The 16,157-nt window shown below is 53.3% G+C and overlaps 1 protein-coding gene across 2 annotated transcripts in view; it reads left to right on the top strand.

Moving 5' to 3' along the window:
* The window catches only part of LOC116942837 (ligand of Numb protein X 2-like), a 77,815-nt gene that overhangs the window by 61,293 nt on the left and 365 nt on the right, over positions 1–16,157 (top strand). For both annotated transcript variants that reach the window (XM_032955189.2, XM_032955190.2), the window contains 8 exons: positions 1,794–2,153; positions 2,394–2,630; positions 3,633–3,773; positions 4,453–4,618; positions 5,508–5,742; positions 7,295–7,432; positions 9,131–9,289; positions 11,886–16,157. The exon at positions 11,886–16,157 is cut by the window's right edge and continues 365 nt beyond it. In XM_032955189.2, coding sequence (XP_032811080.1) covers positions 1,794–2,153; positions 2,394–2,630; positions 3,633–3,773; positions 4,453–4,618; positions 5,508–5,742; positions 7,295–7,432; positions 9,131–9,289; positions 11,886–12,021 — 1,572 coding nt within the window. In that variant the 3' untranslated portion in view covers positions 12,022–16,157. The remainder of the gene's footprint in view (positions 1–1,793; positions 2,154–2,393; positions 2,631–3,632; positions 3,774–4,452; positions 4,619–5,507; positions 5,743–7,294; positions 7,433–9,130; positions 9,290–11,885) is intronic.

A 16,157-nucleotide genomic window follows, 5' to 3' on the forward strand; every position in this document is an offset into this window, starting at 1 on the left:
ATCATTTATTTGTCAGTGGGCAAACGTACAAAATCAGCAGGGGATCAAATACTTTTTTTCCCTCACTGTAGTAGTGTAGTGTATAGTAGTGTAGTGTATAGTGTAGTATATACTAGTGTAGTGTATATTGTAGTGTATAGTGTAGTATATAGTAGTGTATAGTGTAGTGTTTAGTAGTGTAGTGTATACTAGTGTAGTGTATAGTGTAGTGTATGGTAGTGTAGTGTAGTGTATACTAGTGTAGTGTGTAGTGTATAGTGTAGTGTAGAGGGTAGTGTATATGTAGTATATACTAGTGTGGTATATACTAGTGTTGCGTATAGTGTAGTATATAATAGTGTAGTGTATAGTGTAGTCTATAGTAGTGTAGTGTATGATAGTGTAGTGTATAGTGTAGTATTGTATAGTGTAGTATATACTAGTGTAGTGTATAGTGTAGTGTATAGTAGTGTAGTGTATAGTGTAGCATATAGTAGGGTAGTGTATAGTGTAGTATATAGTAGTGTAGTGTAAAGTGTAGTGTATAGTGTAGGGTATAGTGCAGTATATACTAGTGTAGTGTATAGTGTAATATATACTAGTGTAGTGTATAGTAGTGTAGTATAAGGTAGTGTAGTGTATAATAGTGTAGTGTATAGTGTAGTATATAAGAGTGTAGTGTATCGTAGTGTAGTGCATAGTGTAGTGTATAGTGTAGTGTAGTATATACTAGTGTAGTGTATAGTAGTGTATAGTGTAGTGTATAGTAGTGTATAGTGTAGTGTATACTGTAGTGTATAGTAGTGTATGGTAGTGTATAGTGTATGGTATTGTAGTGTATGGTAGTGTAGTGTATACTAGTGTAGTGTATAGTGTAGTATATACTAGTGTAGTGTATAGTGTAGTATATACTAGTGTAGTGTATGGTAGTGTATAGTGTAGTGTATAGTGTAGTGTATGGTAGTGTAGTGTATAGTGTAGTAGTGTATAGTGTAGTATATATTAGTGTAATGTTTAGTGTGGTATATACTAGTGTAGTGTATAGTGTAGTATATACTAGTGTAGTGTATAGTGTAGTGGAACCAATCTCTTCTGATGTCGTCATCAAGCCCATTCTCTGTGAGGTCTTCCTCTCTTTCCGGGTTCCTTACATTTTTCCGAGCAACACAATTTTTACCTAAAGAAAGCTAAACTAAGCTATTTGTATTTTACCAGGTAAGGCCCACTGAGCTATGCTGCTGTTTTTCATAAGCGACCTGGCCATCACAAATGATAGCCCAACGAAATGGCCTATCGCGTGGACATTCATAGCAGGAGCCAAACACGCTAAACGCACGTTCATTCTAAATAGCGGACGGAAAAACTGGAGGACCTGGAGATCAATCCACACGACCACGGCGGAGAGAGAGCCATGCAAACCCCAAATATACAGCAGCAACCGCCATTCGCCGCTAAGTGGCGGCGACGTCAGCACGGCGCTCCGCGCCAGGATAGGTGCACCTCGAAGGTCGCCGCCGGCAGGAGGAGGCCGCGGCAAAGACCCAGGTGCCCTTGGGTTGACTGCTGCGCCAGACTAGGTGCAGGAAGTCACGGGACAGAGCTACGGTAGGTCGCGCGGATGCACTGCCTCTGCTCCCTCCCTACCAATTTGCTGCGTTCTGGCCGACCGGCTTGCAACCACCACCACAACCCCCTCCCTGCCCGCCCATCATCACCTCGGGGAAGGAGGTCGATAACAAAAGTTGTCCTTCATCCTCCCCCCCACACCCTAATGCTCGCCCCCTCCCCCACCCCACGGCCCACCGCCCGTGCAGGTGAACGGCGTTGACATTGGCAGCGTGCCGCACGAGTTTGCGCGCGCCGCGCTCGCGGAGCCCTGCCGCAGCGTGCGTCTCCACGTGCTGCGCGACGCGCACCACGCCGCCTTCGACGCTCCCGGGGCCGCCCCCGCGGCCCCCGCGGCCTCCTCGCGCTCGCCCGCCCGCCGATCCTACCGCCGTTCGGCGTCCTCCGCGTCGGCGTTGGCCGCGTCGGGAGGGGCCGGCGCCGGCGCCGCCCGCCGGGAGTCGCACCGGCTGCCCCGCCGCCACACGTGCCGGGACTTCCGCGGCGGAGAGGCGCGCCGAGGGAACGGCCTCGCCGCGGCCGCCGGGCCTGGCAATGAAAGCCTCCAGGTGGCGATGACGACGACGATGACGACGAATATGATGATGATGATAACAATGATGATGATAACAATGATGATGTTGACGACGACAAAAATTATGTTACCGATGATGATGATCAGTTTAACACGTAGGCTTTATGGATGACGACGACGACGATAATTACGTTGACAATGATGTTGACGACGACGATGATGATGATGACGCTAACGTCGCCGCCGTCCCGTGACCGCGCTGTGCCCGCCCCAGGTGGTGTTGAGGAAGCGCTACGCGGGCGAGGCGCTGGGAATCCGATTGGCCGAGGCGGCGTGCGGCGGCGGAGCCGGGGCGCCCTCGGAGCTGCCGACGGGGGTCATGGTGCAGCGCGTGCTGCTGGGGGGGGTGGCGGCGAGGGAGGGCGCCCTCCGTGCCGGCGACCGAGTCATCGCCATCAACGGGCGCGACGTGCGCAGGGCCACCACGGAGCAGGCGGTCGCCATCATACAGGCAAGGGGGCGGTGGTGGTGGAGGTGGTGGTGGTGGGGGTGGCGGTGGAGGTGGTGGGGTGGTGGAGGTGGTGGAGGTGGTGGGGGTGGTGGTGGTGGCGGAGGTGGTGGAGGTGGTGGTGGAGGTGGTGGAGGTGGTGGAGGTGGTGGCGGAGGTGGTGGAGGTGGTGGTGGTGGAGGTGTAAACTGCACGCGCGAATCACGTTCGGAATGTTTGTTTGTCCCGGGGGAGGAATCTGATGAGATGTCCCGTAGGGCCACGGGGTCAGAAGGTGACAACAACAAGCAATACGAAAACACGGCGCGTGTACAGTACGTTGAACTTCTTTCGCACCGTACGTAGCCAACCGTGCTAATCGGAGTGCAAAGTATAGGAAAGGCAAGAAAATTTGCAAAAACAAAAGCGAAGCTATTTTACCAGGTAAGGCCCACTGAGCCATTCGCTTCTTTTTTGGAATCGACCTGGCCACAAAATAATAAATTAATAGCCCAACGCGCCAGTGGCTTATCACGTGAAGATGTACAGCAGCCAAATAATCGAAATACTTGAAAGTGATTAGTAAGTCGATGGTGCTGCAGCTGCTGCCGCTGCGTTTCACAGGCACGGTCTGCGGTAGTGCCGGAGTAGAGGGCGACATTGCTGAGTGTGTAACCCCAATCGGTTAAATTTGTGGGGTCATATTTCAAATTTGGAAAATTGAAAACCCACGACGCCGGCACACCAACGGGTGCCTTCCCTTTTTCGAATTCCGTCGCGGGATCTTTTAAACATCCGCTGGGGGGAAGCGGGATGGCACGTCGTGGCGTTTTAACGGTGAACACGGCCGCAGGAATAGTCAGGGTGACCTGCTGGATTGGAACCCCGTCGCCGCCCGTGACGTGCGAGTCGGGCGAACGGGCGAACGGGCGAACGTCGCGGGCGCTGACGAACACTGTCGTGCCCCTCTCCCTCCCTCCCTCTCTCCGTGTGTGTGCACGATCGCCCCGCTCGTCACGCCTGCAGTCGTGCCAGGACCGCGTGCACTTCGTGGTGTCGCGTCAGTGCCGGCCGCACGTTCCCGAAATCCTGCACGAGGTCGTCCCCAACAACAACGACGACGACAACAACAACGCTGGTGCTGCAGCGGCAGCGGCGCTGAGCACCGTGAGGGCCCCGCACCGCGAGCTTGACCCCTGACACTGAGCCTGACGCTGACCCTGACACTGACCCTCGCACTACCACTGACCCTCGCACTACCACTGACCCTGACCCTGACACTGACCCTGACACTGACCCTGACACTGACCCTGACACTGACCCTCGCGCTACCACTGACCCTCGCACTACCACTGACCCTGACACTGACCCTGACACTGACCCTGACACTACCACTGACCCTGACACTGACCCTGACACTGACCCTGACACTGACCCTGACACTACCACTGACCCTGACCCTGACACTGAGCCTGACACTCGCACTACCACTGACCCTGACCCTGACACTGACCCTGACACTGACCCTGACACTCGCACTACCACTGACCCTGACACTAACCCTGACACTCGTACTACCACTGACCCTGACACTGACCCTGACCCTTATACTGACACTGACCCTGACACTACCACTGACCCTGACACTGACCCTGATACCGATACTAAAACTAATACTAGCACGAGCCCTAACACTGACCCGAATCGTCACTAACCCCCAATCCTAACCCTCATCCTAGCCCTAACCCAGTGCACGCAGGTGCGCACATTGTGCGTGCGTGTTGCATGCATTCACCCCTGCGTGCGTGCGTGCGTGCCAACCCCCCCCCCCCCCCCCCCCCCCCAGGGCTCGCCGTGGCAGGAGAAGACGGTGCGGGTCTCGAAGGCCCCCCACGAGTCTCTGGGGATGACGGTGGCGGGGGGGCTGGGCAGCCTTGGGGGGGACCTCCCGATCTACGTGACGAGCGTGGACCCACACGGCTCGCTGGGCCGCACGCGCAACGTCCGCACGGGTGAGGAGGTCGCGCTGTCGTCGCGCACCGCGGGGGCGCTTGCCGCCAACACCGTCGGCTTTATCGGCGAAACAAAGACGGTCGCCGCGTCGCGCGGCGCTTTCAGAAGCGCCTCTGCGGGCCGTCTGGAACGCTCTCCCTTCCGATATTAGGGAGCCCACCGGAGCGCTGCACTTTTAAATGATCATCTGGATTGAAAACTCACTTCTTCAGAACCGCTTTTTGTGTCCCTCCGCCACACCTCCGATATGAGGGCTGTTGGCTACGTACTGTGCGAAAGAAGTTCAACATCACACACGACTATACACGACACCAGTATGCAGTACACTACACGCGACTAAACACTCCACTGCTGAACACTACAGTCCTATACACTATAGACGCGACACTACTAATCACTAGGAAGCCACTGCAGCTGTCTTCAGCTTTACTCAATGGTTGAGAAGAGCTGCACTGGCTACGTGTGGCCTGGTCAGTACTGCCATCTAGTGGTCATCATGTAATTTTTTAAAAACTATTAAGCTAGAAACGATTTCCTTTATTTTACCAGGCAAGGCCCACTGAGCCATATATAGCTCTTTTTCAGAAATGGACCTGGCCACAATTGATAGCCCAACGAAGTGGCTTAGCATCGTCACGTAGACATTTACAGCAGCCAAACACTCTAAACGCGCGGCGATGTCGATTGCGAACGCGGGATGGGAAAAACCGGAGGGCCCGGAGAAAAATCCACGTGACCGCGGGGATAGAGAGACGCACGCAAACTCCAAATACGCAGCAGCAGCAATAGGCGTCAGGGTCGGCGTGGAACCCACGGACCTCCCGTCTCTGTCTGCGTGTCGTCCCACGCTCACCCCGCGTGTCCGTCCCCGTGTCTGTGCGTGCGCAGGCGACGTGCTGCTGAGCGTGAACGGCACCGACCTGACGCGCCTCGCGCACGCCGAAGCCGTGGCCGGGCTCAAGGCCGGCGCGGCGATGCCCACGGTGGAGCTGCACATGCTCTCCCACGTCTCCGCCACCGCAACGTCGCCCACCAACTCCTCGGCCACCTCGGCCGCCGCGTCGCCCACCAGCGTCGGCGAGGAGCGTGGGGCCGGCCGCAGGGATGGGCAGCGCAGAGACAGGTCGGCATGGAGACAGGCGGAGGGCACCGTGTGTGTGTGTACGTGTGTGTGGACGTGTATGTGTGGACGTGTGTGTGTGGACGTGTGTGTGTGGACGTGTGTGTGTGGACGTGTGTGTGTGGACGTGTGTGTATGTGTGTGTGGGTGTGTTTGTGTGGGGAGCGGTAGTGTCGCGGTTAGCACTACGCTGCGCTATGAACCCGGCAACCCCGGTTCAATTCCCGCTCACGGCCAACACCAGTGACGATTATTTGAACCGATCCTGGGCCTTGCGTTGGTCGACTCGGCCTCAAATGAGTACTTGGTGCGGTGTGTAGTAAACATCGCCACTAGGGAGACAAAGGCGGCCGGGCGTGGTGCTGGCCACCTACCCCCTCGTGTGCCGTGCCGGCCTTCATAGGTGCTACTCGCTAACAGCACTTGCCCCAACAGTCTGTTATTTATATTCTTAGTTTTTTCGGTAAAGTCACGTTGAAGAGAAACAACAAAATAACAAAATATATATAAAACATATACACCTGATGATGACCGTTTGAGTTATGGTCGAAACGTCGTGAGAATTTTTTATTGTTTTATATATATTTTGTTATTTTGTTGTTTCTCTTCAACGTGACTTTACCGAAAAAACTAAGAATATGAATTACTGCAGTCACGAAAGCTTTAAATCAAAATTTAGTCTGTTATTTGTGTGGACGTGTGTCAGTGAACCCATGACACCTGGGTCTATCCCGTGACCTCCTGTCAGTGGAGCCTTCGGCACTTCACGTGGTCTCGTAGTGCACCTAGCCTGGCACAAGCACCGTGGTGACGTCGACACCACTCATTGGTGAATAGCAGCCGCTGCTGCCGTTGTTGATGTTGACCCCGCAGGCCGCTGCTGTTGTTGTTGACCCCGCAGGCGACTGCTGTTGTTGTTGACCCTGCAAGCCGCTGCTGTTGTTGACCCCGCAGGCCGCTGTTGTTGTTGTTGATGTTGACCCCGCAGGCCGCTGCTGTTGTTGTTGTTGATGTTGACACTGCAGGCCGCTGTTGTTGTTGACCCCGCAGGCGACTGCTGTTGTTGTTGTTGACCCCGCAGGCAGCTGCTGTTGTTGTTAACCCCACAGGCGACTGCTGTTGTTGTTGTTGTTGACCCCGCAGGCGACTGCTGTTGTTGTTGTTGTTGACACCGCAGGCGACTGTTGTTGTTGTTGTTGACCCCACAGGCCGCTGTTGTTGTTGTTGTTGACCCCGCAGGCGACTGTTGTTGTTGTTGTTGACCCCGCAGGCCGCTGCTGTTGTTGTTGTTGTTGACACCGCAGGCCGCTGTTATTGTTGTTGTTGACACCGCAGGCCGCTGCTGTTGTTGTTGTTGTTGACACCGCAGGCCGCTGTTATTGTTGTTGTTGACACCGCAGGCCGCTGCTGTTGTTGTTGTTGACACCGCAGGCCACTGTTGTTGTTGACCCCGCAGGCCGCTGCTGTTGTTGTTGTTGTTGTTGACCCCGCAGGCCGCTGCTGTTGTTGTTGTTGACCCCGCAGGCCGCTGTTGTTGTTGTTGTTGACCCCGCAGGCCGCCGAGAGCGACGTCGACCGACGAGGAGGAGGCGGCCGCCCAGGCAGACAACGAGCGCAACGAGGAGGGGGGCGCCGCCACGGAGGAGCGCCTCACCTGGACGCCCTCCTGGGTCACGTGGCTCAGCCTGCCCAGGTGAGCACCGCTGGGCGGGCGGGCGGGGTGAGCGTGAGGGTGAGCGTGAGCGGGGACCGTGGGTGAGGGCGAGCGTGTAACAGAGTGCGCATTTGTACGTGGGGAGCGGTAGTGTAGTGCTTGGCGAACAGCACCCTGTGAAGGCCGGCACGGCACACTAGGCGGTGAGCGGCCAGCACCACGCCCGGCCGCCTTTGTCTCCCCGGTGGCGATGTTTACACGCAGCACCAGGTACTCATTTGAGGCTGAGTCGACGTAGGGGAGGCCCGGGACCGGTTCAGATAATCGTCACTGTGGTGTTGGCCGTGAGCGGGAATCGAACTCGGGTCGCCAGGTTCATTGCGCATCGCGCTAACCACTACGCTGACACACACTAACACACACTGACACACTGACACACGCTGACACACGCTGACACACACTGACACACACACGCTGACACACACTGACACACGCTGACACACTGACACACTGACACACGCTGACACACTGACACACGCTGACACACACTGACACACACTGACACACGCTGACACACACTAACACACTGACACACGCTGACACACACTGACACACGCTGACACACACTGACACACACTGACACACGCTGACACACACTGACACACACTGACACACGCTGACACACTGACACACGCTGACACACGCTGACACACGCTGACACACACTGACACACGCTGACACACGCTGACACACGCTGACACACACTGACACACGCTGACACACACTGACACACACTGACACACGCTGACACACACTGACACACACTGACACACGCTGACACACTGACACACGCTGACACACACTAACACACACTGACACACGCTGACACACGCTGACACACGCTGACACACACTGACACACGCTGACACACACTGACACACGCTGACACACACTGACACACGCTGACACACGCTGACACACACTGACACACACTGACACACGCTAACACACTGACACACACTGACACACACTGACACACGCTGACACACACTAACACACGCTGACACACACTGACACACACTGACACACACTGACACACGCTGACACACACTGACACACGCTAACACACACTGACACACACTGACATACACTGACACACACTAACACACACTGACAAACACTGACACACGCTGACACACGCTAACACACACTGACACATGCTAACACACACTGACACACACTGACACACACTAACACACACTGACACACGCTGACACACACTGACACACGCTGACACACACGGACACACACTGACCACTACGCTAACACACGCTGACACACACTGACACACGCTGACACACACTGACACACACTAACACACACTGACCACTACGCTAACACACGCTAACACACACTGACACACACTGACACACACTGACACATGCTGACACACACTGACACACGCTGACACACTGACACACGCTGACACACACTGACACACACTGACACACGCTGACACACGCTAACACACGCTGACACACGCTGACACACTGACACACTGACACACACTAACCACTACGCTGACACACACTAACCACTACGCTGACACACACTAACCACTACGCTGACCACTACGCTGACACACACTGACACACACTAACACACGCTGACACACACTAACACACGCGTATTTGCGGTACGCCCTCTCGCACGCACTGCCACCCTGCCACTGCGCAGCGTGCTGCAGAGGCAGAAGGAGATTGTGCTGGCGCGCGGCATGTCGGGCAGCCTGGGCTTCAGCATCGTGGGCGGCTTGGAGGAGAGCCGCCACGCACAGCCCTTCCTCGTCAAGCACATCGTGCCCGGCACGCCCGCCTTCAACGACGGGCGCCTCAGGTGCGGGCACCGTCTCTCTCTCTCTGTCCATGGTGTCACCCTGATCGTGTCTCACTGTGATCTCACTGTGATCTCACTCTGTGATCTCACTCTGATCGTCTCGCTCTGTGATCTCACTCTGATCGTCTCTCTCTCTGTGATCTCACTCTGATCGTCTCTCTCTGTGATCTCACTCTGATCGTCTCTCTCTGTGATCTCACTCTGATCGTCTCGCTCTGTGATCTCACTCTGATCGTCTCTCTCTGTAATCTCACTCTGATCGTCTCTCTCTCTCTGTGATCTCACTCTGATCGTGTCTCTGTGATCTCACTCTGATCGTCTTTCTCTGATCTCACTCTGATCGTCTCTCTCTGATCTCACTCTGATGGTCTCTCTGTGATCTCACTCTGATCGTGTCTCTGTGATCTCACTGATCGTCTCTCTCTGTGATCTCACTCTGATCGTCTCTCTGTGATCTCACTGATCGTCTCTCTCTGTGATCTCACTCTGATCGTCTCTCTCTGTGATCTCACTCTGATCGTCTCGCTCTGTGATCTCACTCTGATCGTTTCTCTCTGTGATCTCACTCTGATCGTCTCTCTCTCTCTGTGATCTCACTCTGATCGTGTCTCTGTGATCTCACTCTGATCGTCTCTCGCTCTGTGATCTCACTCTGATCGTCTCTCTCTGTAGATCTCACTCTGATCGTGTCGTTCTCTGTGATCTCACTCTGATCGTGTCTCTGTGATCTCACTCTGATCGTCTCTCTCTGTGATCTCACTCTGATGGTCTCTCTGTGATCTCACTCTGATCGTTTCTCTCTGTGATCTCACTCTGATCGTCTCTCTGTGTGATCTCACTCTGATCGTCTCTCTCTGTGATCTCACTCTGATCGTCTCTCTCTGTGATCTCACTCTGATCGTGTGTCTCTGTGATCTCACTCAGATCGTCTCTCTGTGATCTCACTCTGATCGTGTCTCTGTGATCTCACTCTGATCGTCTCTCTGTGATCTCACTCTGATCGTCTCTCGTTGTGATCTCACTCTGATCGTCTCTCTCTGTGATCTCACTCTGATCGTGTCTCTCTCTGTGATCTCACTCTGATCGTGTCTCTCTCTGTGATCTCACTCTGATCGTCTCTCTCTGATCGTCTCTCTCTGTGATCTCACTCTGATCGTCTCTCTCTGTGATGTCACTATGATCGTTTATCTCTGTGATGTCACTCTGATCGTCTCTCTCTGTGATCTCACTCTGATCGTCTCTCTCTGTGATCTCACTCTGATCGTCTCTCTCTGTGATGTCACTCTGATCATGTCTCTCTCTGTGATCTCACTCTGATCGTCTCTCTCTGTGATCTCACTCTGATCGTCTCTCTCTCTGTGATCTCACTCTGATCGTCTCTCTCTGTGATCTCACTCTGATCGTCTCTCTCTCTCTGTGATCTCTGTGATCTCACTCTGATCGTCTCTCTCTGTGATCTCACTCTGATCGTCTCTCTCTCTCTGTGATCTCACTCTGATCATGTCTCTCTGTGATCTCACTATGATCATGTCTCTCTGTGATCTCACTCTGATCGTATCTCTCTGTGATCTCACTCTGATCGTCTCTCTCTGATCGTCTCTCTCTGTGATCTCACTCTGATCGTCTCTCTCTGTGATGTCACTATGATCGTTTATCTCTGTGATGTCACTCTGATCGTCTCTCTCTGTGATCTCACTCTGATCGTCTCTCTCTGTGATCTCACTCTGATCGTCTCTCTCTGTGATGTCACTCTGATCATGTCTCTCTCTGTGATCTCACTCTGATCGTCTCTCTCTGTGATCTCACTCTGATCGTCTCTCTCTCTGTGATCTCACTCTGATCGTCTCTCTCTGTGATCTCACTCTGATCGTCTCTCTCTCTCTGTGATCTCTGTGATCTCACTCTGATCGTCTCTCTCTGTGATCTCACTCTGATCGTCTCTCTCTCTCTGTGATCTCACTCTGATCATGTCTCTCTGTGATCTCACTATGATCATGTCTCTCTGTGATCTCACTCTGATCGTGTCTCTCTGTGATCTCACTCTGATCGTCTCTCTCTCTGTGATCTCACTCTGATCGTCTCTCTCTCTGTGATCTCACTCTGATCGTCTCTCTCTGTGATCTCACTCTGATCGTCTCTCTCTCTCTCTGTGATCTCTGTGATCTCACTCTGATCGTCTCTCTCTGTGATCTCACTCTGATCGTCTCTCTCTCTTTGTGATCTCTGTGATCTCACTCTGATCGTCTCTCTCTCTCTGTGATCTCACTCTGATCGTCTCTCTCTGTGATCTCACTCTGATCGTCTCTCTCTCTGTGATCTCACTCTGATCGTCTCTCTCTCTGTGATCTCACTCTGATCGTCTCTCTCTCTCTCTCTGTGATCTCACTCTGATCGTGTCTGTCTGTGATCTCACTCTGATCGTCTCTGTGATCTCACTCTGATCGTGTCTCTGTCTGTGATCTCACTCTGATCGTCTCTCTGTGATCTCACTCTGATCGTCTCTCTCTCTATGATCTCACTCTGATCGTCTCTCCGCAGTCCCAGTCTGATTGTCTCTCCGTGGCGGTGTCACTCTCCCCCCGTACGCGTGCGGCAGGTGCGGCGATCGCATCGTGGCCGTGAACGGGAGGAACACGGCCGGCATGAACCACGCGGCGCTCGTGCGCACGCTCAAGGAGCTGCGGGGCAAGGTCTCGCTGACCGTCGTCTCCCTGCCCGGCTCCCACGTCTAGCGGGCGCCGACACCGCCGCCGGCGCCCGGCTGGGCCGAGCGTCCGTCGCTCGGGTCGGGACGGAGCCAACGACAAAAACAAAACGCTTCCCCCCGTTTTAGACGGCCCGCTCCACGAACCGCGGCCGACCTGCCGGCCCCCAGAACACGGCTGCATTGTCGTCTTCGGCGTTGTGTTGGAGGCAGTACAGAAAGTGGGATTTTTTTTTGCGTTTGTTTACTTTGCACGAAGCCCCTCTCCGGTTTAGCAGAGCTTTCCGCGTGTTCTCTTCGTACGTGTGGATTTCCCCCCGGGCACTCCTCGTTTGCTCGCACGTGCAAAAATACGCGCGAGCACGACGAGACTCAACGAGGCTGTCCCTCGTTGGAAGTTTATTGTCGAGTTAGACGGCGCTGTGCTTGAAGGGGTTTAACAAGGATCGGTACCAATTTCATGGGGAAGTTAAAAGGGGTTGTCCTATGGAACAACCACCCCCCCTCCCCTGCCACGGGAATGTGGAATTTCCACCACTAGCCGAAAGCCTCGGATGCAGGTGTGAATGTCGATCCCCATGCTCATCCGAGCAGAGACATTTTAAAGTCATCCTGGTTTTTTTTAATAATTATTATTTCGCATTTCCTTAAAACTCGCGCTTTGCAAAATGGTGAGAAGTAATTTTCAACCAAAGCTTGAAATTGTTTCATCGAGGGTCAAAAGTCTGAGCCATCTCTGCTGCGTTCGCGTTCTGGGACCGCCTGGTCGTTGCGGGAATGTGGCTGCCGCTGCTGCCGCTGCTGCTACTGCTGCTGCTTGTGTGATGATTGTGCGATGATTGGTGGCAGAACCTCTTTTAGGCCAACACCTCTCTTTTCGGCCTTCGTTTTTCCAAACGGGGCGCTCATTCTAGTTTTTTGGACAGACGCAAAACGACGGGCAGTTGAGTTGAGTCCGATTTGTAAATTTGTCCGAGCAATTAGTCCAGTGTAGGTGATGAAACGCAGCTTTTTCTCTCGCTCTGTCTCCCGCTCTCGATCCCAGGTCTCAGTTGCAAAAGAATTAACACCTGAGGCCTGATTTTGTGTTGGTGGAAATTAGTAAAAAAAAAATAATCTAGATGTTTGGTGGGAAACTAAACAAAATTGACATCACAAAAGGAAATAATTGATTAAATGTGTTTCGTATGGCCATATTGTCAGTCCACTGCTGGATGAAGGGCAACTCTCTGTTGGTCATGGGGGTTGTTTGGCCATACTTCACCATGCTGGTCAGTGCTTTTTGGTGAATGCGGATATGGGAGCAGTTGTGGTGGAGGGTGGTGCCCAGTACCGGTTCAGATATCACCGCTCGCCGCGCTGTGCCTGTTCAGCGCACGTGCGCGCGGCTACGTGGCCCGTGATCACCTTGAGACTGCGGGTTTCACACAGGCTTAAAAACGATCTCGGATTTCAAGCGAGTCGCGAACCAAATATCATAACCCCGATGGGTGAAGATACATCACATTATCAAGTGGATCATTGCAAGCTCACTTTTTTATTTTGAATGGCCAGAATTAAAAATAGTAATAAAAAAAAAGTCCGATCAGCTGCTGTTGTTGTTTTCCATTACCCTGCATCAACCCCCGATGTGAAACGGCGGGAGAGCATTCTGAATGTGAAACATGATTAATGAGCGTTAAAATATAACTTGCGCGGTAAATGTGTGGAATGAAAAAATAATAATTTAGCGTACAATACTGGACACGTATCCCTCGTGTACAGTGTTCTACACTCAAGGGAAGAAAAACTGCGCGCGGTTGAACCTCCTCGCTGGAGAGGCTGGGAGCGCCGCGTGGCCCGGGACCCGCGATGGGCCGCTGAGGAGACGAGTCGGAGGCACGGAGACTCCGCGTGTTCTTCTTCCGCGTGTTGTTCTTCCGCAGCAGTAGCCAGCGGCGTCCATCGCGTGCAGGAATCTCGCGGTCAGCCGCCGAGTGGTCGAGCGATCGGCGAACTGCCGGCTCAAGAAACTCGCCGCGAATGCACAAATCCGCGGTGGGTTTTGGTGCTCTCGTCGTTTTTCCCACCAAACGTCGCCAACGAAAGGTTTCTCCCGCCAGGGCGTGCCGTTATGCCTTTTTGCGAGCTTCGCTTTGGCCTCGCGATGTAAGGAAAACTAAAAAAAGAATAATTCGCGTCGTGTTTGCTGCTGTATAATTGTAAATTGTAATATTTATTGTGGCCGTTCGTGAACGAAACCCGGTAGTTCACGGAGAGTGCGTGTTCGAATTGTTCCGTGTACCCTCGGCGGTAACGTGGCTTCGATTAATCTGCGCAATAGTTGTGTTAACGTTTCGCAGTGTTGCCGGGGTGTGAATTAAGCCGCAGACGTTGTCGTGATTTTGGCGTTGACGATAGTCGGAGGCATTTACTCGCTCTCCAAATAAGCAAAACGCTTTGTGCCACGGTGGGGGAAGATGTTAAATACCTCGCCTGGTGTACAGGAGGTCGTGGGTTCGATCCTGACCCCTGCTGTATATTTGGGAGTTTGCGTGTTCTCCCCCGTGGTCGCGTGGATTTTTCTCCGGGTCCTCCGTTTTTTCCCCCCTCCGCATTTAGAATCAAATATGCATTTAGAGTATTTGGCTGCTGTAATGTCCACGTGATAAGCCGCTTCGTTGAGCTACCATTTGTGGCCAGCTCGCTTCTGGTGTAGAGCTATGTAGCTCAGTGGGCCTTACCTGGTAAAATACAAATGTTTTATAGCTTTCGTCGGTCGTTTCCTGCAGTGCCCGACATTCACGGATGCGCCGCGCGTCCGCTCACGCGAGGTCAAAAAGTTTCGAGAGCGACGAGTCCAAGAACAGCGATGGCGTTAAACCTCGACACAAAAGTGCGCGGTCTACGGTACGCAGTCTATGGTACGCCAAGTCTACGGTACGCCGTCTACGGTACGTCAAGTCTACGGTACGTCAAGTCTACGGTACGTGGTCTACGGTACGCCAAGTCTATGGTACACAGTCTACGGTACGCCCAGTCTACGGGACGCCCAGTCTACGGTACGCCCAGTCTACGGTACGCCCAGTCTACGGTACGCCAAGTCTACGGTACGCCCAGTCTACGGTACGCCCAGTCTACGGTACCCCGTCTACGGTACGCCCAGTCTACGGTACCCCGTCTACGGTACGCCCAGTCTACGGTACGTGGTCTACGGTACGCCAAGTCTATGGTACGCCCAGTCTACGGTACGTGGTCTACGGTACGCCAAGTCTACGGTACGCCAAGTCTACGGTACGCCAAGTCTACGGTACGCAGTCTACGGTACGCCCAGTCTACGGTACGCCCAGTCTACGGTACGCCAAGTCTACGGTATGCCGTCTACGGTACGCCCAGTCTACGGTACGCTGTCTACTGTACGCCAAGTCTACGGTACGCAAAGTCTACGGTACGGTCTACAGTACGCCAAGTCCAAACTGTTGGCGGTTGGTAGACTGGCCCAGTTGTGGGAATGTGGACTCTCCGTGACCGGCTCGCTTTTTTGCCAACAGAGTTAGAGATGTATAAACAAATCCTGAAATCATCTTCTTGGTTTTTTAGGTAAAGTCACGTAGAAGGGCAATAATAAAATTATAAAAATACATTTTTATTATTTTAAAATAAAACATTTTATTTGTTTAATTTTTATTATTTCCCTTCTACGTGACTTTACCGAAAGAACCAAGAAGATGAATCCCTGCAGTCACGAAAGCTTTAAATCGAAAGTCTGAAATACTCATTTATCCGATAATGGATAAGCTCATCGGTACATGTACACTTGATTTTACAATTGTTAACCTATTTTTGAATCTCAAAAGTCTTTGACACCTGCTGGTTCTCCTACTACCACGGTACTAATGTGATGCTCAGCCTCGACTTCAAATGCTCCTCTGTGGTTGTCGCCTCGTTCCAGCACACTGCGCGTCTGTGCGCGGTGCGCTGGAACGAACCCCTCGTTTTATATTCCCCCGCCGCTTGTAAATACAGACGATGCGTGCCTGCTTTACCGAACTGCATCGAACTCCACGTGCCGAACGACGGAATTTGACGACCCGCCCCGGACGCGCCGCTGCCTCGAAGTTCCCCCCCCCCCCCCCGGGTGTACAAAGCTTTGGTCGCGTTGGAATTCGTTCCACGCCTTTTTCT

This window comes from Petromyzon marinus, chromosome 16 (assembly GCF_048934315.1).
Source record: "Petromyzon marinus isolate PM22_M1 ecotype Great Lakes invasive population chromosome 16, UKy_Petmar_22M1.pri1.0, whole genome shotgun sequence".
NCBI classification, from domain to species: Eukaryota; Metazoa; Chordata; class Hyperoartia; order Petromyzontiformes; family Petromyzontidae; genus Petromyzon; species Petromyzon marinus.